The sequence below is a fragment of the Diplotaxodon limnothrissa genome, linkage group LG10 (genome assembly GCF_057381915.1).
Source record: "Diplotaxodon limnothrissa isolate DT_005_m linkage group LG10, D_limnothrissa_male_GT1.1, whole genome shotgun sequence".
NCBI classification, from domain to species: Eukaryota; Metazoa; Chordata; class Actinopteri; order Cichliformes; family Cichlidae; genus Diplotaxodon; species Diplotaxodon limnothrissa.
In genome coordinates this window covers 25,153,380-25,178,252 of record NC_140605.1, presented here as the reverse complement: position 1 = coordinate 25,178,252, position 24,873 = coordinate 25,153,380, and the positions used below count along the sequence as shown (strand labels likewise).

The window sequence follows — 24,873 nt, the reverse complement described above, 5'->3', positions numbered from 1 at the left end:
GGCAAAACAAAAGAAGCGTCACAGAGCGTGCGACAAACAGCAGAAGGAGAAGAGCATCTAATTCCAGTTACACCCCTGCCGAACTGCGGAGGAAAAAAATCAAAGTACAAATGGAAAAAAACCAAAACATTTTTCGTTTGCATGTACAAATTTGCTTCTTGTTTTCAATACAAATAGACAATTTTCAAGCACATCCTCTTTAAATAGTCTACAAAACACACTATGGACACAGAATGAAGGTGCGAGCTACGCCTTAAAATATTCGCCGACTTGTTTGCGACACTCGCGCTTTTAAATAGGAAGAAAACAAAAGAACAAAAAAACAAAAACAAAGATGAGAGACAAGAGGTACACTGTGAGCACATAATCCAAATTTATGCTGCATCTGCATATTCCTGCTGCATTATTAACACATTTACAAGGTCGGCCGAACCTGGAGTGTTTGCACTAACACTCAGCTTGTAATTCAATAGACAACTAGTCTAATAAACACTGTAAACAAAATGTGTAAGCACTGGTGTAAACACTGTCTTTATGCACACCAGCGTGATTTTGGTGTGTGTGCATATATATATATATATATATATATATATATATGCATGCAAATCGTGTGGCCACACAGTGCTAATTTATCATTTTATTATAGCTGCTGCAATTAAATAACAACACATTTTTATTATTCTACGGTAAGCAGCAAGTCATTTGTTCTTCAGCTCATTAGAATCAAGTTATGATACAGTTTTTATAGAACATCCAGGAGGCAGCATGCCGCTAAAGTACCTCGCGACAGACTAAACAAGCAGTAAGAGAAGCGGCTGGCGGTGGGGAGTGCAACACGCAGCCACGGGGAACTGCCTGAGATCTGCAGTTTGTCTTTTTTCCCCTGTAAAGCTCAGCAAACTACAATAAGCGCTAAACATGAACAGACGTGCCTTCCGTTGTTCCGCGGGTTTGATTTCTCATTTGTCACCACCTAAGGAGGGAGCGTGGGAAAGAAAAAGGCAACGGGCTCCTGAGGGGCTTTTCTGACCTCTGATGCAGTCGAAGTTTAAGTACTGCAACTGTTCTGTGTATTTTTATTCGGGGTTTTTTGTGCATTTGCTTTGTTCATGTGGAATCTGGTGTCACATGCGTAAATTAATATCATCAGTGCCAAAGCTTGTCTCTTTGTTTCACATTCATCTCCATTGGAGCGGACGACAATCTTGCAAACGTCAAAATAAAATGAGCAGAGCCACAAAAAAAGAGAAAACACCCCCGTGAGTTCATGTTTGTCCACGACGCTGCTGACTACTTTCCGTCCCTTTTTGTCCTCACCATCCTCGCATAAAAGCTCAGAGATGCAACTTAAAGAAGAAAAATGAACACTTTTACAAAAAAAATAATCTAAACCACTGTACAAGATTTTAATTTAAAGAAAAAAATCAACAACAACACAAAAAGTGAGCTTGAAGCGCAAAATGGAGGTACACGGTCCGTCTCTGAGGAGGCTGACTTCGTCGCACGACACGTCTCTATTGTCACTCTTTCCTTCTTTTATTTTGTTGGGTTTTTTTAAGTCCATCTATGGCGGCGTGATCCCATCACAGCGCCTTTCTGCTTTGTACAGAGTTTTTAAAAAGTATCCAAAGTCTCTGTTTTCTTCTTTTGATTTCTGAAACGAGTTTAAAAAGAGGTGCTTGTGAGTCCCGGGAGTTGGACAGGGGTCACCCGAGTGACTGGCCAGGTTCACGAGTGGTCTGCGGTGACGTCACAAGGGGCCTTGGGAGGGGCTTGGACGATGTGCTCTGACAGTTGACGGCAACCAGCTGACTGGCTTAGTCCAAAGCCGGATCAACACGACTTGGTCCGTCGGTTTGTGCCGTTACACCGCTGAGACTTGCTCATCTGGAAAAGAGAAGATAAATATATATACCTCATGTTCACATTGTAGCCTAAAATCTCTCTATCACATGATGTCTTTGCAATTCTTTTCTACAGAAAAGAATCAATTCTGATTAGTTTCCTACCATCCTCACTGTCAGCCAGATCCTGTGGCGGGTGGCAGATGCTTGGCGGTCTGGAGTGGCCCGGCGTGGACCCGGCTGTCCGTGCGTCTTGGTGTTGAAGGTGAAGGTTACCCGCCAGCCTGCGTGCCTCAGCCAGACTGCCGGCAGCTCCGGGGCTCTGCAGGAGTTTGCTCCTCTGCAACGCCACGCTGTAGTCCGGAGGTTTGAGGTGAGGAGGCCTGGGGACGTGCCCTCCTGGCCCACCTATTACTCCGTCTGCGAGGCCGAGGTCCCCCAGGGCCAGGCCCTGGTAGCCTGGAGGGGTGGGAGGGGGAGCTCGGTAACGCTCATCCTTGGCAGGGGAGGTGACACAATACACTGGATGCAGGTGGAGATCAAAAAGAAAAAGGGTGGGGATGGACCGAAGAAAAGAGGGGGGGGGACGAGGGATGAGGAGTGAGAGGAGGCGGCGAAAAGGTCGCCGGGGAGAGGGGGGGAGGGTGTGCAGAGGGTAAAAACAAAAGAAAAAAAAATAATGGGAAAATTAAATCAATGCGATGTCACCAACACAACAGGCAGCTACACATGCACCACAGTGTGTCAAAAATGAAAAGGAAAACACAACAGATGAGATGGATGGCTGCAGAATACAGACAGAACTGGAACTGCAACTGAGAACTGACTTCAGCACTGATTAGTTTGTCGGTTATTCCCAGATCAATCGATTAATCGCTTGGTTCTTATAACAGTGAAAATGCCCATCGTGATGATCTGATATTTATTGTGAGCCAAGAAAAGAAATAGCAAATTCTCACATTTGAGGTGATGCAGGCGACAGTGGCCGACTAGAACGATTAATCGATTGTCACAGTTGCTGTCAATTAAAATCCACACCAACGACTCAAAATCTGTCCTAAAAATTGCTTAAAAAAGACGTTTTGCTATCCTTATGATAGTAAATGGCTATCGTGTTAGCACAGCAGGAGATCCAAAAAGAGGAATTGACTCTGGAGAGGATAGAAAGCTAACAGTGATAAGAATGAGCTCGGACTCATTCTTATCAAAGTGCAGCAAATTCAAGCTGTTTACTGGAGCTTAAATCAAAATATGGTTTGGCACCAAGACAGATTTGGGGGAAAAAAAATCAAAGTCTATAACCTCACAAGCAAATCTAGGATGGCAGAGCGTATTTTCTTCTTTTTCTCAACTTTTTCTCCTGACCACTGCTACTCTGTGCTGTGTTTACAGGGAATCAAACTCGCAAGCTGTTCCCTCACCTATCAGGCCCTTCTCTGTGCTTGATGTCACCGTTTTGTAGGCAGGGTCTGTGCTTTGCCCTCCTTCCTCTTTGGCTGGTGAGGAGGGGTGCTCCGAGGTGTTTCGCCGCTTTATCGTCCCGTAATTCCCCTCGTAGGTGTCCGAGAGCGAGCCGGACGACGCCCAGCTCTGCCGGCACTGATTGGACAGGTCTGAACTCGAGTCTCTGGAGTGCTGCCTGGCACCGCCGTCGCTCGCCCACACGGGCCCGGCAGCCTCGGCCTCCGCTATCGGCCGGGTCATCTGCGTGTGCTTGAAGTGGGACAGAGCAAGCGGGTGGCCGTGGATGCCGTGGTCCCAGGGCCGGCAGGAGGAGGTGGGGAGGCTCTGGAAGGAGTCGTGGGAGTTGGAGGAGCAGGACGTCCAGCTGCCGCGCCCGCTGTCGGCCACCGAGTCCAGAGAGGTGTGGTCGTGGGTCAGCTCCTCTGTCGAGATGGAAGAAGTGAAGGTGGAGGCTCGCGTCGGGTATCCCCGAGCTGACGAGGAACCGCTGTAGATGAACGAGAGTAATACACAGATGAAAATCAGCACAAATACCAGCTCTGATTGATGTTTCGTGCCCCTGTGAATAACAGTACCTATCCACCTCCTATTACCAGTTCAAATACTCTTATTTTACATAATAAAATACATTTATATAAACGTGTAACTTGGCATACTTGTCATTTCAAACCGCATTTGCAGAACGCCTGCGTGGCAATCACGACTACAGTGTAGAAAAACCGGCCTGTGTAAAAATAGTCAATAAAATATAGTCTGTTGCGCAGGACTGTTGAGTGGTGGTAAAGGTGGAGGTAAGTCATACCGAAATGAAGCGACAAGAAAGCGAGAGGGAAGAAGGGAGGGGCGACAGGAGAGGACAAAGGAGGTTCATCAACCATAAAACACCGCTGAAGGGCACCTCGGTCAGAAGATCACCAGCACGAAAGACAAATGGACAAAGGATGAAGTTCAAGGTTACACAGATCACAAACCGCACTCTTTGTTTTTATAATGATGTCGGTAAAATCAGCTTTGATTCTGCACACGTAAAAATCACAAAGAATATGACAACGTTTCCCTGCAGCCTGGCTCAAAGCGAAACATAAACTTTTCCTCTTCACCTACTTTGTTTGTTTTCATTCACTGACACTGTTTTACTGGACAAAACAAGCCACTCAATGAAACCGAGCCATATTTCATAAAACAGGTGCGTGTTATACGACGAGGCTGCCGAGGTAATATATTACCAGAGCGGGGACACGGGTTATTGAGTCTCCTCTTTATGAGACACAATGGCCCGATCATGGAGGAATAATAAACAAACAGCAGACAATAAAAAAAAAGCCGTGTTGTTAACTCGGCCAGATTAAAAAGCCGCCCGCGTAGAAACCGATACGCTGTTAATAGAGAAGAGGAGGAGAGAGGAGGTCAGTAAATGTGGGATGCTAATAAAAACCCGCTGTGTTTTAGAGCTTCCTGTTTAATGAGGGAAGGACGTTATTGGAATCCAGCTTGCTGAAAAGGTGGCAGCAGACAGCGTGTGTCTGTGCGTGTGTGTCGAACGGCGAGGTTTCTGACACGTGCCTTATAAAAATATTTGCTTGCATTTTGGTCGCCTGGTGCAAAATGTTCCTGTTCAAAAAGCTGGCTCCAAAAGCGAGTCAGCTTGGGCGTAGACTCCCATGTTAACTCTTTCCTCATAAAGATGACATTTAGCGACCGCCCCTGTACCTTCAATGGTGAGTTTTGACGCCTCTGCATAGCTCAATCAATATGGTTTGACAACCATTTCTGGGTTTTCCAAGAGTAGCTGAAGAGGCAGAGACCACTCTCACTAACGTCTGATTCAAGCCCGGTCATTTTGTTCATTTAATAAGTCCTGAAATGTGACAGAAACCTCTCAGTTCAGAACTTAAGAGCTTCAGGTGTTGCTCCTCGTAGGCTTTCAAGGGGTAAAGAGTACAAGTTCTCAGCACTGAACAGGAATAAACATACTCACAGCCTCATCTCTATAGCTACTGTTCTCACTAATGTCGAGCGCATGCTTTTTAAATTATATTTAACCCATTTAAATGTTATTAAGGCCATAAGTTTTATCTATTGCACATTGGCTGTTTGAGTACCAGGTGGTGTGTGCAAGACTCCTCAGCTTCACATCAGCTAATTGGAGTCACTGAACTGGACCTCTTAACCATGTTCGCAGTGTTGATGCTTTTTAAGGTAATTATCTGGCAAATGAGATGGCGTGCTGAGTGGTTATTTGTACTAACAGCTTTGGTGAGTTACTTTGTGTCTGTGCAAAACACCCAAACAATCTACAGATGCATCCAGCTAATGAAGCTGGCCAGAATTAGGTCTTGTGCCCAGATACTACAACCGAGACAGCAATAGCCATAATGCTAACTCCAAGGCTTCAAAATGTGAACAACGTGCAAGTCACACAGGCGTCGAGACCCGTCTGTAATTCCAGGCAACACACAGTTTGATAGGAAAAATATGTTTTCAACACTGTTTGGTGAGTGGTTATAAATACCTGCAAACTACTTGCGTTGAGTTGTGGTTTGGGAATCACCTCACGCAAGTTTCACTACTGCTCAGCAAGTAGTTGGCGGGTGTTTGCAGACAAGTTGCCATCTTGTCTAGCAACCTGCTAGCCACCAAAGCAGTGACAAGGAAGTTTTTTGGTGCACCGTATAGCTCCTTGCAACCAATTTGACCTATCCATTACCAGCAGCCTCCAGCAACTACTTGGAGAATATACATGTTTCCCTAGCAACCAGAGATTGCCAGGGGGGTTGCTCACGGGTCTCTAGGCCTGTGTTACTTAGGCCTTATCAAACATCCAGTCAGTATACGATAGGAATCATAATCAGTCCTTGTATTATGCAAAGTGCAAAACAACAAAACTATCTTGTCAGTCTATCCTATCAAAATAAAAGCACTTCTTAAATGTAATCTAAAGAATTAATCAGACAGATTAGACAAACTAAACTGAAGCCAAATTACCTTGTGCTGGGCTGGCTGTAATCAGCATTTACGTGGGAATGCATTCCTGCTGCGCTCTCAGGAACCGCGGTAGCTATTGCAGGAGACGTTGTAGTAGCAATAGTGGCAGTAGTAGTCATACAGGTCCTGTTGCTGCTATTACATCGGTCATCAGGCCCAGGAGCAGGCACAGAGTCGACCGAACAGATACTGGAGCGGGAGGAGATCTCGCTGTGACTCGAGTCCGACAGGTTGTCAGCTTTACCGGGCGGTAGGAGGGCATAACCTGGACAGAGGAGCGTTTCAGATATTTACATTTTGGAGGTTAAGCTAAATTTTTATTAAAACTGAACAGAGACTTTTAAACAAAAGCTGAGTGCAGTGGTACAAATGCAGATCATTTTACTGGGTTGCAATGACGATTACTGCAGCCAAAGTACGGCAGTGTTAATGTGCACTGTACACAAATGATGCTCTCTTTAGTGAGTGACTGCATCCTGAGGAAGACAAAGAGACGACTGTGAAGAGACGACTTTAAATTTCGGTGACGCCGAAATCACAAACACTATCAGAAAGCGTGAGGCTGTTGTTTGTGTTATTTGTAGACTGAGACTATGAATTGTGTAGAAATGACTGTGAAACACACACTTGTGGGAGGGGGTGGGTTCATAGTTTAAACTTTATATCACAAAAAACAAATAAACTGACTGTCGGGAAACTAAATGAACATTACAATTAAAATGCTGCACGCCACAGAAGAAATCCATATACCAAAAACAGAGCCTACAACTTGTCAACCAAAAACGAAGAATAAATTTAATCATTTTAAAATTCAAATTCGGGAACGAAGAATGTTTCACAGCGACAAACATGACTGTCGGCTGCTCGGTGACATCCAAACAGCTTTAACACAATAATTCATAGCTTTAACCCATGAATAAAAAATGTCGGGAGAGTTGCGAGAACACACTGAAATGCTTTTTCCATCTGCTGTTACAGCCTCAGATGTACTCTTTCCTATCTGTGTCGCATCGTCTTCTTCAAGTATTCACAGCGAAAACTCTCAGGCGTCACATCTCTGTGACTCACGGTGGATCTGAAGCTCTCAAGCAACACTTGTACTTTAAAAAGAAAATGCTTTTTTTTAATATGATGGACTCTTAATAAATGCAAATCATCAACAACAACAAAAGTCTCTCTCAAATACCACTGTGTCCCTTCTCTTTACTGTTTTTGCTATAACTGTCTCAACGTGATGTCTGTTAGAGGGTCTTTCTCCTGGAGTCTCTGTCCCTGCACAGCCAGAGGAAGGGGTTAGGGCTGACTGATCTCCTGGCTCTCTGCTCTGTCTGCCCTCGTGTCTCATCCTGAGGTGAGGAGGACATACGCTCTGCTGTTTCCTCCCTACTGTTCAGGTGTGGGCTGACTGCTGCTGGCCTCTCCCTGGACTGACTCCTTTTCCTCAGTATCCTGAATGGTGACATTAGCCTCCTCCTTATGGGGGACTCTGGGGGTGTGTGTCTCATTAAAGGAGACTGGGAAAATGGAGTTGGAAAACTGTATGGAGAGTCACTTTGGACCGCAGGATGATCTCCATCAATCCTTTTCCTTTTTGGGGCTGGACTCCCTCCTCTTACCCTCAGTGACGTTAGCCCTGCATCTGCCTGTGCACCCTGGCTGCTCTGCTGCCTGGATCTCCCTTTCCTTTGCTCTGATGAGTGGAACAAGCCTCTCTGAACTGCCTCTGTCTCTTCCAGCATCTTCTCCTCTTTTTCTCTCTCCCTCCAACTCTCTTGGCTACTCTGCTTGGTCATCAATAGGATCCTCTTTTGGAGGAGAGTCCCACCTATGCCGTAGCTGCGCAGACTGACGGTGGCCTTTGAGCTAGCTTCGCTGGTCAGCGACGATGAAGATCCCGACAAGTTCATCTGGCTGGAGTTCTGGGACTTTGCCACACCTCCCACTATTTAAAAAAAGGCAACGATAGAAGAGATGAAACCCAGAAAACACAAATTAAAAATTTATTATTCATGCATGTTAAGTCTAATCAAACCACACTAATATCTTAAATCAGTAAGATTATCTGAAGTGGATAAAAAGCAAACAGGGTAAAAAAAAAAAGGAAGCAAGAAACGGTTTTGGTTGCAAACCTTTGCGCGGGGAGCCCTGAGGTGACACCGTGGGGCTCGAGTGAAGAGAGGAGATGGTGGAAACTGTGTCGTCACATGTTCTCTTTGTGCTCCACTCCTCTGACGAGTTCACTGGTGGTTTCTTAACCACCTGAGGTGAGTTGGAATCTGAAGAAGAGAGAAAATAAAAGGTCACGAAAGTCGCCAAACCAGGGATTTGGTTACACTTCATATAATACAGAACACAGAAATGTGACATTTCTTTCTGTCTTTGCTTTAAATAAATAAGACGACAACCCGACTGTTTTCTCAGAAACAAGTTTGAAATCATTTTGAATTTTGTGCACGACTGCAACTTTACAATAACCATAAAACTAGTCACTTATTAATCTTTGAAACACAAAAGTCTATTGAAAAGTAAAGTTCCTACATGATGATAAAAAGTTACATTACATGGCCTAATGAGAAATAAAACAGGCATGTACTCACTAAGCGAGGCTATGTCCTTGGCAGTGCTCTTCTTTCGTAGAGGGTTCAGTGGGACCTGGACCTGTAGGACTTGTGACACCCTGTTTTGTGTTTTTCCGGAGGGCAGAGTTGACCGCAGCGAGACTGGAGACATATCTGACTTAGTGGATCGCCTCTCATTCAAATTCTTAGACACTAAAATCACAAGAAAGTGACAAAAAATAATGTCATAAACAGGCAAAACTGCATCCAACATGAAGCCAGTGTAATAAAGCAATAATGATGTTTAGATCGACATCTGATGTGGGCTTTTTATTTGAACCTTTAGTTACCTATACCAAGAAAAGTACCAAAATCGATGATACTAACCAATAATCCTGCTATTTTTGACAACATTACCAAAATCCACTAGATGGCAGTGCAGGACATCTATTTTTATTTATTTATTTTTTATATTATTGAACAGGACAGTGGTGGAGAGTAAACAGTAAAGTAGGGAGAAAGCGAGAGGCAGGGAGATACAGGAAACTGTCCAGGGCGAAACCTGCTGCCTTTCAGCGTGTAGGTCGCCGGCTTGACCAATGAGCTGAAAAGGCCATAAAAGGCTGAAAGTGCCATTCGCTTGAATAAACTCAAATCCCATCGAACAAGTCTGTCTTAAACTTCACCGAGCCTCATAAAACATGTATTAATCTTCTCCACACTAGTCACATCTCCCTGTATGGCTTTTCCTTGTTGAGCCAGCTATGTGGGTCCACAGTGGATAGCTGTGGGTAAACTGTGGGGGTGTGTGTACAGAGCAAAGCCACAGTTATCTAGTGCAGGGATGCGAGGTTGACCCACAGGCGGGGCCAGCGAGAGTTTCCTGTGGGTAAGAGCTATTGGTTGCCCACAGAGTTCCCTTTTGGGACCCCAAAGCACAAAACTGCTGTGGGCCCCGCGTGGGTACACTCACTTGGGCCTCCATGGGAAAAGTGTACGTTTGCCCTGCCCACGCAGCCCCTGTGAATCTGCATGGGCATGCTTGCTGGGATAATAGCACGCTAAATACTTTTTCTAATTAAATCAAAAAACCCAAATAGCGAATCCCTCTTAGTTTCTGATTTACTTACAAGTGTTGTAAGACGGCTCGCACTGCAGGGACATGATCTGGTGTTTCTCCTCATCCGTCTCCACTGTGAGGTTAGAGAGGTACTGCTTCACCTTTCTGGCCATCTGAGCGTCTTCGTACAGCTTCTTAGCATTGAGGAGCGAGCTTCGGCGTACTCTCTTCTTGTGCGCTCCGCCTTGCACGTCTAGCATATTGGAATTGGTGCTGCCCTGACTCAAAGACCTAAAAGATGATAGCAGAGAGGCAGGAAGAGGAAGGAAGAAAAGGTAGAGTAATAATAAAGACAGTGAGAGGAAGAAGAGATGGAAGAAGTGTGTTAAATTGAACAGAAGTAACAGAAAAGGTGGAGGAGGACGGAGCCGCAAAGAACAGAAAGAAGGAAAGGAAGATAAATGTGTAAGAGAAGAAAAAGGGCATGGAGGAAAAAAATGCAACACAGTCAATTTAATCACCAATAAAACACGAAGGTCTTCCGTCTTATCAAATACAGCTTTTACTACAAAATCTGTACATCTGCCTCCGTTTTGGAGCATAGCATTTTAAAAAAAGGACCATGCAACTGGGAGGGAGGCAGCACTCCCTGGTGTGCCATGCTATCACAGTACAGAACAGCAGAACATTTTGTCAGATGGAGGCAAAAAGGGTTAAGAAACAAACAACGCACAATATTCGATACTGGGAATATTATGCCATGATGCAGATATGAACAAACGCCAAACCTGAGTCAAATAGTATCACTAAAATACACATTGGTGCGTTTAACGTTGCCTTTTTTTTGCAGCGAGGTGGAGTTCGTTCTACAGGATTGTGAGCTGAGGTAGGTGATAAACTGATCCACCCTTAAGTGCTATTTTGTTGCGTTTCCAATCGTACTACAAGAGCAACATCAGCAGACGGAGTTTGTAGTTGCTATGGAAGCGTAGCAGTTTTTTCCAGTTCATTTCAGCCGTTGTGCATTGTTATGGAAATGTTACTGAACAAACTTCACCTGCTGATGAAGACAATCAGATATAAATGAATACTGCAGGACAGGAACTTAATGGAACAATGAGGTCTAATTACTCTCCTGCTGTTTCCAGGCAAGAAGCTTTGCATTATAACTATCTACTTATATTCCACTTAAACTTGAATCTGCAGTTGAATAGCAGCAATTCATCATTTAGCCAATTTTCACTGGTAGCTGCGAATGTGTTAAGAAACGCTCTGCACCATTTCAAGCTACTATATGACTCAACATACACTCTCGTCAGTAGGGTAGACAATTAATGGGTCAATAAGGGACTTTAGTGTGGTTCGTGTGATGCAAACAGAAGGGTTAATCATGAACAAGCACAGGCAGACACATGAACGCTCATATAAAGCATGGCGAGACATGCAGAGTTTATGATGACAGGGATGCAGGGAGGATTCAAACTTTTGCCGGGCCAGACCGAAACAGGATGAATCTGGTACGCAGGACAAACTTACCCTAAACTCTTCCACCTCTTCTTCCTGCAAGCAAGAGGCGTGAAGATTGAAGCGTGACTCAAAGACAAGTTCAGGGGTCAGGGGAGAGGAGGAGGCAAGACTATGTAGAGGTCATGCCGCAAAACACAAACAAACAAACAGGAAATGACCGGAGATGGGAGGACACCAAACAGTGGACATCTCCCCATGTCAACCTGAAGAGTGTGTGTTATGACTTCGTATATGATGCATTTGGCACATTGTGTTGTGTTTTGTTTTTTTTAAATATGTGACTTGTGTATAGAACTGAAGTTTGCTCTATATTTTGGGTTTGCAGTATGAAGGGAGTGTCTGCAGGGGGCAGTCATGCACCGTAGCAGTGACAGACTGTGATTAAACACACACACACACACAAACCGAGTGATAATAACTACACAATGCGGCTGGCATCAATTCTACCTTCATTTCCATTCAGTCCATTCATTGTGTGCTTACATTCCAGCAGAGGAATGCAATGCAAACACAGAGAGCCATGAACTGAACAGGAAGTGAACGGGAATTGATTGAACCAGACCTTCAGTGCGAGCCTGATCCTGTTGGGTGAAGGATCAAGGTTGGCTGGTGGAAGTATGGTGGTGCGGTTCCCTTTTTGCCAACATTGTAGCCTTCGGTGGGAAAGTCTTTTTACACGCTTCTGCTTCAGTTTTGAAGAAATATGAGGGAAGTTGTGGATTCACAATAACAAGCAGTTTAGCTTGTTATTGTGCACTAGGATGCTTTTTTGCAAATACAAAATTCAATCATATGCTCCCCCGATGAGGACGTTGTCTAAGTAAGAAATTCTACAATATAATGTATAATGCCATATGCAAATACATATAAATCTGCACAAACAGCCTTGTCATTTCATCACTTGTCATTTTGCTCCTAAAACCGGTTTAAATGGTTAATCATGCTGCAGTGTCAAACCAACCGACCTTTGCCTAAACATGAGGGCAGGGTCCATGTTGGCTGAGGTCATCCGCACCACATGTCTGATCTCCTTCGCGATCATCCTCAGCTTCTCAAAGTTCACAAGGCCATCAACACTTGAGTCATTGCCTGAGACGACAAACAGAAGTAGAAAGTGAGAAGTCGCCCGTCAGCAGTGTGGTGGAAGGAAATGATTGACATTATGGACATTTGTAGAAACTGATATGCAACACTTTTTCCATATCACATTTTAAAAGTAAAACCTGAAATTCCCTCTATATATATTTTTTGCTATCATTAGCCACACTGCTTAATTTGAGGACACAATGAGGGCAACTTTTCATTTTACACAAACACTTTTAAGAAGGAGCCTTTGAGTAGAAGTCGAGCCAGCTTTTAGGTGAAAAAAAAAAAAACCGAAAGAAGAGGAAGCCTATAGCAGAAGTAAACCTCGTCAGTGAGTGTGACATGACCTTTGGCACAACACAGAGGAAGCTGGGAGATTAAATTAAACTTCAAGAAACGGAAACAGTCTTGTAGCGTATTTAAGAAACACAAGAGGGAGGATGCAAGTAGATCATCTGAGAAGGCACACAAAGTCTTCTACCTTCATGTAAGAAGGTGAGGTCCTTCTTGACCACTGGGAACAGCGGGATGATGGGCGGCTGCATGCTCTGGCTGCTCAGCACGTTTCGGTACTTGGCCATGTTCCTGGATGGGTCGAAGAGATCTTGCAGGTCCCCAAAGAGCTTCTCGTACTTACTGGGCAATTTTTCCCAGGAACTCCGCAGTCGAGCCACCGGTGCCAGGTTCAGTCCGCTGCGCGAGAGAGGAAAGAGGTGCAAAGAGGGCGGGGGGAAGAGAGGGATCGAGGCAGAGATAAATAGGTTACGGCAGACAGAAGAGGGTGGGGGAGAGGTAAAAACGAGGAATAGATGAAACAAGGGTAGAGAAGAAAAGGAAAGGAGGTTAGGTTTAATGTGAATGTTTCATGCTGTACAGTTCCTACTCTTTGAGCTAACTAACTTCAGTGAGTGGGGTCATCTTTTCCCACAGCTGAAAACCCCATGAGGTGATGTCAGCTCTGAACAGACAGCTAATAACAATGAATGACACAGCATTTCTTTTCTTCTCTCCTCTTACATTGATTTCTTCATGCAGCGGGCACAGTTTTCTTTGTCATACTAGATCATGTGACTCAAACACTACACTACTGGACAGATGGCTTGGCTTTATCCATATTTCACAATCCTGCATGTCTAACACCTTCCCCTTTTTTGCTATTTGCACAGGGCAGCAGCCGCCACCACCGCGCCCCTGTCAGCAGGCAGGTTGTGCATCCGTATGTGTGCAGACGCCCTGCTGTGAGCAGGAATGTAAAGGGGCGAGAAGGTCAGGCACTTGGGCTTTAAAGCGCCTTTTACAGCGGCAAACAGAGCGTCTCCATACGGCTGAGCTCTTTTAACACGAGTCCAGATCAGGGAGTGGACACGGGTGCTGCTCGTCACACTGAGCAGGCAGCGTACTGCTGTATAAGAAGGGTGCTAACATTTATTCTTAGCACAGGAACACAGAGCAAAAAAACGTATTTAGTTCAAGTCATCAAATTTATGCGGCATCTACATCAGTACTGAGCTCAGTGCAACTTCTTCCTGCACTTATATTTAAATTTATGCCACATTAACAATGCAGGCAGTTCCTCTTATTATTTATCACGTTGTTTACTGTTTCACACTGCAGTGTGCTTGTTTGAAAGTTTCAAAGCTAAAAAAGGACTTGGACTATAAAACCAACATGGAGTGAGAATTTGGAGTGGTCAGGTGTTATTTCACCTGCTGGTTCGGACACAGTGTGACAGTGAAGACACCGTGATGCCCACTTTTTTTGCCTCCTTTCTTATCTTAGTAAAGGAAGCTATTTTCCGCTGCTCCCTTAATTGCAAGGAGTTGCCACATCATGTATCTCTGCATGTGTGATTTGGCAGATTTTTAAAAATAAATGCTTGATGTAACTCCCCAAAATGACTTGTCTTCTCTTGGGATTGAACAGGGGACGAGTAAAACCAGATTAAAATGAGCAGGAGCATTTTGGGAAATCTTGAAACAATGAATTGGTCTTAGAGTTGAAAATGCTTAAGCATCAAATGGTGTCATCTGCATGAAAATGAAACTCAGAAATTCGGAAAAAAATAGGGAGAAATCCAAAATGTTCCAGGAAACAAACGCTGCAGAATGTTAAACGGGCACATTTTTCAGCCATATGACACCAGATCCTCTGGGGCTGGGAGGAAATTAAATCTACAATAGTAAATGCTCTGGGGTGGCCACTGTGATTTTCTGATCATGGGGAAACAGACAGTCCTGTGCATCTTTAAGAGGGTAAACACATTATGTGGGACTGCATTTTCTTTGAATAAATGTCATTATTTTCATGGACCTTAGGCTTGTGTTTTAACCTGAAAGTTCTTATTAGATCTTAGTTAAAAACATTAAGGATAAATCCCACACAAACAAGCTTCTGTGCAGAAGCTAAGATGCTTAAACATGAAAATACTGCCGGATTTTAATTTACGTGCGTCCTTAAACTAAAATACACTGACGCTATGTTTAATACTCCATAAAAGCTCAGCTACAGCCAAACCACAAAGGCCACAGGGACTCAATCATTGTAGCAGACAATAAGCATAACTACTGCTGTGAGACTTGTTTTAAATGCTGTGCAGTTTCTGTGCGCTCTGGGAGAATCAGGGCTGATTACAGGAAGGAACAAAAGGGGAAGAGGGGAGGGGGTTGGACTGGTTCTCCTGACGATGTGGTGAATGGAGACCCACCATCAAAGCTCATCTGTCAGCAGAGATGGAGTAAATGCAGAATGAAGGACACAAACAGTCGAGGGGAGGTGCTACACTGAGCCAACCTGATAATAGCGAACATGGAGTTGAAGTTCTTGCACTCTCTGCAGTGAAGGGCGATCTTGATGAAGTGTTTGATGGTTTTCATCCTTTTCAGAGTGTTGGGCTCCTTCAAGATCTCTGTGGCCACCCAGAAGGTCTCCTGGTTTATCACCTCCTCAAATTGTTTCAGATTGCCACTTCCCACAGAGGAGTCTAGTTTAAACAAGTCATCCACGTACCTGAAACACGTGACAGAAGGGTTCAAAACTGGGTTAAAAGGCAGGATATTATCATCTCAACAAATGGTATGTCAAAAAACTGTTACTGTAACTAATATTCAATCATAAAAAATATGGATATCCTCTAGTAATATGCTTCAACCACCTATCCGGCACTTTCTGGGTTCATAATTCCATCAATTTTAACAAGATTTCCACACCAATGGCTGAAAGCCTCAGGCCACGAGAGAGCTTCCACCACGTTTCTAGACGAATGGCTTCTTGACAGCCACCCCTCCACTAAGACCATTTCTAATGAGGCAATATTCCATCCAGCAGTTGTTTTTTTGAACTGCTGCTAAATTAAAATCTACATACTCTGTGGACTCGATGTTCCTGAAGAGCTCAAAGTCTCTCATGGAGAGCTGGGCTGCAACCTCCATGGTGCTCAGCTGCAGAAGTGAGATTTGACTTTCTCTGAGGAGATCCTGGGCGTCCTCGTCTGAACACAACGTCTCCGTCTCCATGTTGTTCTTCAGGTAATACCTAAAGAAGAGGGAGCAGGTGGAAGATGGATAAGTCTAAGAATAACTTTGTTATTTTATTAAAATATTTCTTAATGTTCCCAGACTTCCGTAACGAATTCACCAGATTTCAAAAGCTGCGTTACACGTGAGAAACAAAAAAGAAAAGAGGAGTTAAGTTTCAGCCTCTGAATCTAAAAACCTGGAGAGAAATTAACTGACGGTAATTATATTTAGTGCTAGAAATGCATGATGCAAAACACTTTATTGGTGACAGCTTACTTGGCATAGTATGCACTAGACTGCAGTTCCCTCAACTTTAATATAGGCAGACAAGTGGGTGGACAAGATCCATTTTTCCAGGCTGATAAAACTTTCTGGACCTGATAAATTAAATGTTCCTTTCAGTCTTATTTCATTTTTAAATGGGCAAATTTTCTCTCTGAGAGCAGAAATTAGTTTCAGGAAAAGGCAAAAAAAATGCTCTGATGCTGATGCTGCTGACAGATTATGTACATATTTTACATCTAAAGGTAAAGAAGGGGAGAGAAAGAGTGAAAGCAGGGCTCTTGGCAAAGAGAGGTTAAAAAAATGACAGGTGCCTGAGTAAGAGCAAACAGGAGCCATTTCTCCTTAAGATTAGTCTCTAAATGTTTTCTGGGAGCTGTAATGTGGTCATCTAGGAATGCTGAACCACAAATCAGAGCATTATAGGCCAAGAGAGGGCAACCCTCAGGGGTAAAGTGTTGGCATGGATGTACCTCTAAACCACGCTCAATTACTCTGTCAGACAAGCTCAGACAGGCTGTGAGATCAAGCTGAATTTATATTTAGGATAAAACATGAGACCTGTTTCACATTTAGAAGACAGAGAAAAACTCCCTCAACATATTTAGATTCAAGACATTTTAGGAATCTAATCATTTATGAGAATCTGCACACGCTGAAAACGCAGAGGAGGTGATAAGATAAAGCACTTGTGTAATGCCTCTGAAACAGAAGGAGGCATTAGAGGAGCAAAGACGACATCAAGCGAGAGAGGAGTCGGAACGAGCGCAGATGAAAGAAGAGAGAGGAAGAGGAACACGAAGGGAGAGGAGTAAAAGGAAGTCCAGATGAAAGGAGACGAGAAGGGACAAGAGGAGCGAAGGAGAGGACGCGGGACTAAATGATGTCAGAGGAGAGAAAGGGACAAGAAGATGGGAGGAAAGGAGTGAGGGGAAGGAGATGAGCAGGGTACTTAAGGGGAAGAGAGGAGAGGAGTCTAAATTAATGATGGACAAAGTGCTGCTTAATAGAACTGGGAGAGGGAACGTCACTGGAACCAAGCCATCGTAAACAGCTACGGGCAGTGTTTGGGTGTGCGATCTGTGCTTAAGCGCTCAAGATCCCCTCGACGCATCTATATGTATATTTTGGCAGCATGATTAAGGCTTTGTGTTGGCTTAGCCTGGACCCCCCCCCTTCCCTTGGACCTGCTGTCAATCAGCAGCTGCAGAGAGGAAGAGACGGAGGAGGTGAGATATGGTGACAGAGGACCCGGGTGGAGATACTGCTCCAGATAGAAAGTACTGCAATGTGGACTGCCGATTGCCCTCTTACATATGTATACAGGTTGAAAAAAATACAGCCAAGCATTACAAGAATAGCAAGTACAGGGAAAAGATTTCCTCAAGAAACAGGAAAGCATAAGAGATTATATACACGCACACATATATTCAATTTCAGCTGTTTAACCAGCATAAAAAAGGTCTATACCTGCACAGCTACATGCCTATATCTTGCTATGTGTCTGTATGTGCGTGCGAGTGTGCGTATGAATAATTCCAGCCGCGGCATGCTGTCTGCAGAGGCCTCCGCCCCTGACAGAGGATGAAAAATTCATGCTAGGCTAGCTGGGAGGAGACCAATGAGGGACCACAGGAGACGAGTAGAGAAGAGGGAGAAAACTGTGGAGAAAGTCACTTCAGGGTAGACGTAACGGCTGCAGTCCAATAATCCTTCACGTCTTAATTTCATCTTAAAAGGGAAAATGACTAGCACAGAACTGTGATACAAAACAACAACAAATTGGGGGGGAAAAAAACCTACACAGACACAAAAATATACTCGGTAAAAGAAAGAAGACGCAGCATCAACAAAATGATGTTGAAGCTTCTTCAAATAAGTGGAAAAGTTGCCATTTTCTCCAGAAAAAGGAAAAGCCTCGACTCTTTGGGTGTGTTGCATATCACTACTGTTGAAACTGTTGTTCAAGTCATCCACGCCAGGTCGTGTTAAGTGAATTAACTACATCACAAAAATACTACCCCGTATCTCCAAGAGCAGGACTGAGAAGTACTGCTTTAGTAGTACATTCAAGCTTTTCTCAGTGCTGATTTGGAAAACATGTGACACTCGATGGATTAAATCGCTGTACTTAGCAAGCCTAGAAATTATTTGAGAGGATAATAATTGGTGCAGCTGTAAAAAACAGTGAGAAATGTGTGAACATTCACAAACTGGAAACCAGAAATAATAAGAAAAAAAGAAAAGGGAGGAAAATCCCTCAGTTTCAGTATTCTGGGTTTTGAGTCCAATAACTACAGGCTGGATAATTCAAGATTTAAGTGGATATCCTTTTTGTTTTTGACAACAACAAACTTCCTGGACCTGCAAGTGTTGTTTCCGGCTTTATTCTGGGTTGTGTTTGTGTACTTCATGTTGCAGAGAGAGAAAAGCACTCAGCTGCTGAAGTTGCGTATAAGAAAATACCACTGATAACCATTATGTAAGATGGGATGGATCAAACGGGTCATAAAACACAAATGCAGACCGAGTATTAGATTTTTCCACAACAATCAACACCAGTGTAACAGTTGTGATTCTTACCTTCCATTAAGCTGAATTCGATCAGCCAGTTTAGAGAGCTGATCAGGCAGACGGCGCTGTTTTATGACTCCCTCTGGGCTAATTGATACCTCGCACAGGGAGTAGGTCTCGGGTGCCGCGACGAGTCCAAACTCATTGACAGTGTGCGCGACGACATCCTTGGCAGTAGTGTCCTTACTGATGATTATGTAGCAGCTCTGCTGGTCGGCCTTGAACACTCGAATTACCTGGTCTGGGATGTCTAAGAGTGGAAGAGAAAGGAAACAGACGAATTGTGTGATGTTTTGGAAAAAGTCGGCTTGGCCAGTAAAGACAGGAAATTACTTTGATTATTAACAAGTTTAAGCTGGAAAGACTCTGCAAGAAACTTCCAGAAGAGACCAACTCTTCTGCCTAAACACCTTGAGTGTAAAATCTGAATTCAATTGTATGTATCGCCCCAAATCACAACAACATTCGCCTCAAGGAGCATGAACATTACAATACAATGTTCTTCTATGAACAAGCACTTGACAACAGTGGGAAGGAAAAACTCCCTTTTAACAGGAAGAAGCCTCCAGCAGAACAAAACAGACAGGGACAACCATCTGCTGCAGCCTGTTGGTGGTGAGGGGAGGAAGACCGGATGAAAAACCCATTGTGGTGAAATCTAAAAGGGATAAGGGTTGATGTGACTGTGCTTTTAATGTTACAGTATGTCACAGGGCTCTCTGACAGCGCACGAAGGCAGATACTTTAGCACATAACACATTTATTCTGACTCTGTTCATCAAAAACAAATAACATAAGAGTCACATGCTGTCTTTAAAACATGTAGACTACAGTCTATTTGAAACACAGCCTCAAATAACACTTAAAAAGTGAACAACAGACGGGAATAAAAAGAAGAGGACAAAGCATGTGGAAAAACATGCATGCAAGGGTAGCAGAAATGCAAGCAGAAGACTTTCACTTCTTGGCAGATATATTGGGCTCAGGCAGCCCTGCATTGACCTTGGATATGCACATATTCATCTTGAATCATCTCTGAATTTATCTCTGTGATGTGCCCTGCTAGTAAGTTTGTTCTTAGCATCATATTGTCATATTTTCTGGGTTAAGTGTCTTCACCTTAGCACTCTATTTCCCACAGCATGACAGACCTCTGTAATATTAGATCACTGTTGTTGTAAAAGCATAAGACTGAAAATCCAGTAATTTATTATTTAAACCTAAATGGTTTATAGAAACATCTTACGTGAAGTAAAAGATGAAGCCACTTCCGTGCCTGTTATTTGTTGTTAAATAGTCCATTATAAAGGCTTTGAATGTTGGTGATTGCAACAGATTCCCGAGGCTGCACGCAGCTGCACGGGACTTACATGGCGTGCTGTGTGTGTTAAATAATGGAAATGTTCCCCCTGAGTGAAATCCTGCATTAAAGATCCCTGTGTTTGAGTAAGGAAGAGGGTACGGCCCATTAGCCACAGGCGGGTAAAGAGCTTTAAAAGAATGAATTATGAACGCTGCACAGTGACAACTGGGAAGAGAGTCCGACAACCAGATGAAGCTATCACACAGCTGCAACATGAACCTCAGCGTGTGCGGGTTCACGCAATCTTTTCGTTTTACCTTGCTGGAAACAGACGGGATCATGAGCGATGACTTTATGACTTTCTCATGCACACATACACAGACACACACCGGCTTCTTTTTGTTTATCAAGCAGGTACAGGGCAAAACACAAAGCCTGCCCTTATTTGCATGGATATCTGATCGGTCTGTGGCTGCAAGTGCGTGTGAATGGCGAAAGCTGTTATCTGTACACAAGTCAGTGTGCGTACTTTGGATTCAGAGCTCCAAATTCAACATAAAAAGTCGGTTCTCTGTATGCATCTGATGCAATGCTGTGGTCGCAGTCACGGTGGGTTTACGCTGAGGGATTCAGTTTCCACTTTTTAAGTTTAATTTATGCGCAGCATTTTGATAAGCATAAGTCATTTTTCTTTTTTGTTTGTTTTGTCTTTAGTCACCACTTTTGTTTCTAAAAGCAACCAATTCTTTTCTATTTCCTGTCATTTCTACTTGCTGATTCGGCTGAACTGTACCTGCCACCGAGCGTTACTTGTGGACATCGAGTGCTTATTTATAGTCTATTCATGAATCATTGCCTAATTTGAAAACGGGTTCCAGATGTTTCCCTGCACTGTTTCACAGATTTTTAGCCAGCTTTTGTTGTTGTTATTTTCCATTGAACCGTATCGACATATTAATGTTTTGATGTTAGCACCCCTTCTTGACCTCTTTACTGACTGTGTGTTCATTAAGTGCAAACACATACATAAACACTTTTATACTCATTCAGATGATTGCTGACTTTTATGCTGAAGATGGAGTTATGTACGCTGACGCTCTGCTGGCAAAGACCGCATTAGAGAGTTTTAAAGTGCAGCTTTTCCTCCTCCCTCTGTGGTGCTGCAGCAGAAGAGAGCTTCTCTGTTTATGTGCAGCAGGGTGTTGAGAGAAGGCTGACTGGAGGCTAAATGCTTTGTGTCTCATTAGCTGTAATTTGTGATTAGAGTGTGGAAAGCCTTCAGATAAATTGCTGGCTATCATATCCAGGGGGCCTAATCGTGTTTAATCCTCTTGATGAGCTATGACCTGGACTGCCACACAGGAGGACAATAGTGCCCACCCGGCCGGACATCCAATCAATTACCATCTTTAATAAAGTATTGTTCATTTACATAAACAGCAAGAAGCCAAAGAGGCTTTCTACACAAGAAGGAAAGGCGTGGGATTTTGCAAACACAGCACTAACAAAGGCTGCACACTTCCAGCAAGTCTGCTCCTCCTCCTCCTCTTCAGCCTCCTTTCTACTGTTTGCCAAAGCTTTTCCAAGTCCCTCCATCATACAGTCGGAAGTCATAAATCACAAGATAGCAGGAGAAAATTTGCCAAGCTTGCTCAGGTTCCTGAGAGGAGAGCGGACTAGCTAAGGTCAAACACAACTGTTTCATGACAAATATCCTCCCAATCATACACCTCTTCTTTTTTGCTGTTCAACAATTTGACTATTTGGTTTTGGATTTAAACCAAGAGCTCTGTCAACTGGGGCCAGCATTTCTCATTAAGGCTGAATATCAGTATCCGTGTTTACAAACAGAAAAATCAATCTTACGAACATGCGTCCTTCACCCCAAAGGTAACTGCTTAAAAACAGACTGACGTGTCCTTCCTCAGACACTTGGAAGGTTTCACAACAACAAACCGAAAGAAGAAGAAGCAGCAACATGCAACAGGGTCCAGAGCCTGAAGAGCGCCATTCATGAACACAAAGACGCGTGTGCGTGTGTGTGTGTGTCTGTGTGGTGGGCTATCCAACAGTGGCAATGAAATATCCTTATACTTACAGTAGAGTCCCAAAGCTTGGCAAGCAGAGAGGAAAAAGAGAAAACACAAGTAATTACAAGCACAAGAGAGTGTGGGAGGAGCACAAAGAGACACAGCAGTTGGAAACATTATGACAGATGAAGAAGAAAAAAAGAAAAACGAAAAGGAGGGAAGACCAGCTGAGTTTCTAGTGTATCCTGAATCTGCTTATGGGAAACCAGAGAGGCAGAGTATGACTCAACATGTCGACACCAGAACATCTGTTTAAAATCACAGCAAGAGACGCGCGAGAGGAGAGAGAGACAGTAAAGGACTGAAGAAGCGGAGGGAAAAAAAGAAAAAGAGAGAGCGACAGTGGCAAAAAGACACAGAAGCGAGTGAGCATCTGTGGGTTTAGCTTCACGCAGAGTTGTACATCAGACACGCAGACACAATGCCACTTTGCGAAATGAGACAAGACATAAGCAGCAGCCTCCAGAGAAAACACTCGTACTCTACCTCTAAAGCAATTCCGGCTCTGCCTCTCTAACCGATTCAGCCTGTGATGGCTGAAGCAGGAATGTATGGGCAACATAAAGTGTGGCAAAAGTCACACAAATACCTGGTAAAAGCAGGGCTGTAGTTCATCTCCATTATGATTATTGCCTGCTTTTGTTCCCTAACTAAGCGTTGATTATTAAGCCTCTCAGATAAAACTGGGCGGTGACTTACAGGGCAAAGTGGCACAAAATGAATTTAAAATATCTTTGCTATTACAAAGAAACATTTCTAGTAATGAAATTCTATAAGTGCAACTTAAATGGTGCTATAAAATAAGCCAAGAAAAGTCTAAAACCATCAAAATGAAAACCAATCTGAAAGTTAATGAGACAAAACACATGAAAAAAAATTACAAATTTTCCTAAATATTGGCAGCCAGCACTTTCCATTAGACCTCCTGCCCAGTATGGACTTAGGGAAAGAAATATTAGTGCATAGGCAGGGCATTGTTGGGGGTATTACAAGCTCTGCAGAGCATCTGGAAAAGGAGGTTTTTATTTCTGCAAGCTGTTCTTCATTCTACGATTAGAGCTAATGGGAGGCCGCAGGACCGAAGGAAATTTGATCTAATGGCGGATGATTAACGTGGCACAGTTGTGTGTTTGTACTCTAGTATAACACAACCACATGTGATGTATAGGTCTGCAAACTACAGCGCGTGTGCACGTGCGTCTGTCCGAGTGTGTGCGGCTCACTGACAAATGGCTAGTGGAATAAATCAAGACCATATTCTGTCTCGGCCTCTTTCCTCTTTCCCCTTCGATCTTTCACTGAATGTACACATAAATAACAAATCCATGGGGAATGCTGCGTGTTAGTTTAAATAATTATGGGCTCAGGAACTCGTCTGAGTCAAGCCGAGGTCAGGTCTTGTCAAACAGCCACATTTCTGCATGTACATCTCTGTGCAACTCAGGATGTGTGCGTTTGCTTTAAAACTCCTTTGTCAGCACAAGAAAGTGTTTTGAGGAGTTTGCCTGTTTCTCAAGGTGAACAAATAAGAGGAAAGGCTTAAAATGAACCCACCCCCAAAGTGCACTCGACAACACTACAGTCGGCAGATGGATGCTTAATGCGTTCAAGGGTGACAGGCTGTTTGCTCAGTACTCAGCAAGTCCTTCAACTCCACAAGTGGCTTATACTGTTCAAAAAGGCCAGGGTCACAGGTCAAGCCTCCTCATACGAGCAGCCGTGAACTCCGGCCGAGACAACTGAAATTCTAAGTGGCGTCTCAGGCTGCAAATATATGACGATATTTTTCTTTAATGAGTTAAAGTTTTGTAGCAAGACGTTAACTTTTCTGTTTCACTTTAAGTGAACGGCCAGACATGTTTTTCCTCGAGATATACGCACATCATCAAATAAATTTAGTAGGACGGCACGCCCTCCCACAGCTTTAAATCAGAGACAATACAGAAAGCTTGTTGTGAAAGATGGCTCTTTTTTGTTTCTCTCCACATTATCGCCATCGCTACTTTCATTTAAGCTTTTATTGAGAAAGCTGAGAAAAGCAGAACTTTTACAACACAACAGAACTTTGATATAAACTGTAAATCAAAACAAAAAGTGAGTGAAACTGACTTGTCAGTAATAATCCAACGCTGGAAAGTAAAAGAAAAAGTTAGCCCCAGTGCCAAATTACGCACTCATTTGAGTATGTGGTGTCTTCATTACTGTATCATAGTGAGTTGCATAAAGCATTTAGAGGAACCGCTCACAGCTGGAGACTATTACAGCTAAATGTGAATGGTGGGAAAACGGTTTCATAAACACCCAGAAAATCCCAGGAAAAACATTTTGCTAAGGATTTTTTTTTTCAGATGAACAAGCAAACTTGTCTGTTAACTGTGATGGCCATTTACCGTGTTTTTCTTACCTGCAGGGATGGAGAAGTCCAGGACGCTGCTTGCTGGCTGTAGCAGGTCTGGGCTACTTGATGATAGGTTGCCAGGAATGGGCATGATGGCCACGCTGTGACGGCACTGCTTTGTACCCACAATGCTGTCATCTTGAGACTGAACTAAGCCGCCATCACTGGAGACAAAATTCAGGAGCGG

At 43.6% G+C, this 24,873-nt stretch overlaps 1 protein-coding gene across 1 annotated transcript in view; it reads right to left on the bottom strand.

The window, feature by feature from the left end:
- Positions 1–663: 663 nt before the first annotated feature.
- Positions 664–24,873, bottom strand: part of rapgef6 (Rap guanine nucleotide exchange factor (GEF) 6) — a 136,965-nt gene continuing 112,755 nt past the window's right edge. Inside the window, exons 18-32 of the mRNA XM_085364654.1 lie at positions 24,693–24,850; positions 18,905–19,145; positions 15,888–16,055; positions 15,315–15,530; positions 13,006–13,217; positions 12,404–12,527; positions 11,448–11,471; positions 9,982–10,202; positions 8,891–9,064; positions 8,423–8,569; positions 8,119–8,235; positions 6,294–6,558; positions 3,266–3,795; positions 2,010–2,366; positions 664–1,887 (exon numbers count right to left, since the gene is read on the bottom strand). Of these exons, the coding sequence (XP_085220780.1) occupies positions 1,865–1,887; positions 2,010–2,366; positions 3,266–3,795; positions 6,294–6,558; positions 8,119–8,235; positions 8,423–8,569; positions 8,891–9,064; positions 9,982–10,202; positions 11,448–11,471; positions 12,404–12,527; positions 13,006–13,217; positions 15,315–15,530; positions 15,888–16,055; positions 18,905–19,145; positions 24,693–24,850 (2,977 nt within the window). The 3' untranslated portion in view covers positions 664–1,864. The remainder of the gene's footprint in view (positions 1,888–2,009; positions 2,367–3,265; positions 3,796–6,293; positions 6,559–8,118; positions 8,236–8,422; positions 8,570–8,890; positions 9,065–9,981; positions 10,203–11,447; positions 11,472–12,403; positions 12,528–13,005; positions 13,218–15,314; positions 15,531–15,887; positions 16,056–18,904; positions 19,146–24,692; positions 24,851–24,873) is intronic.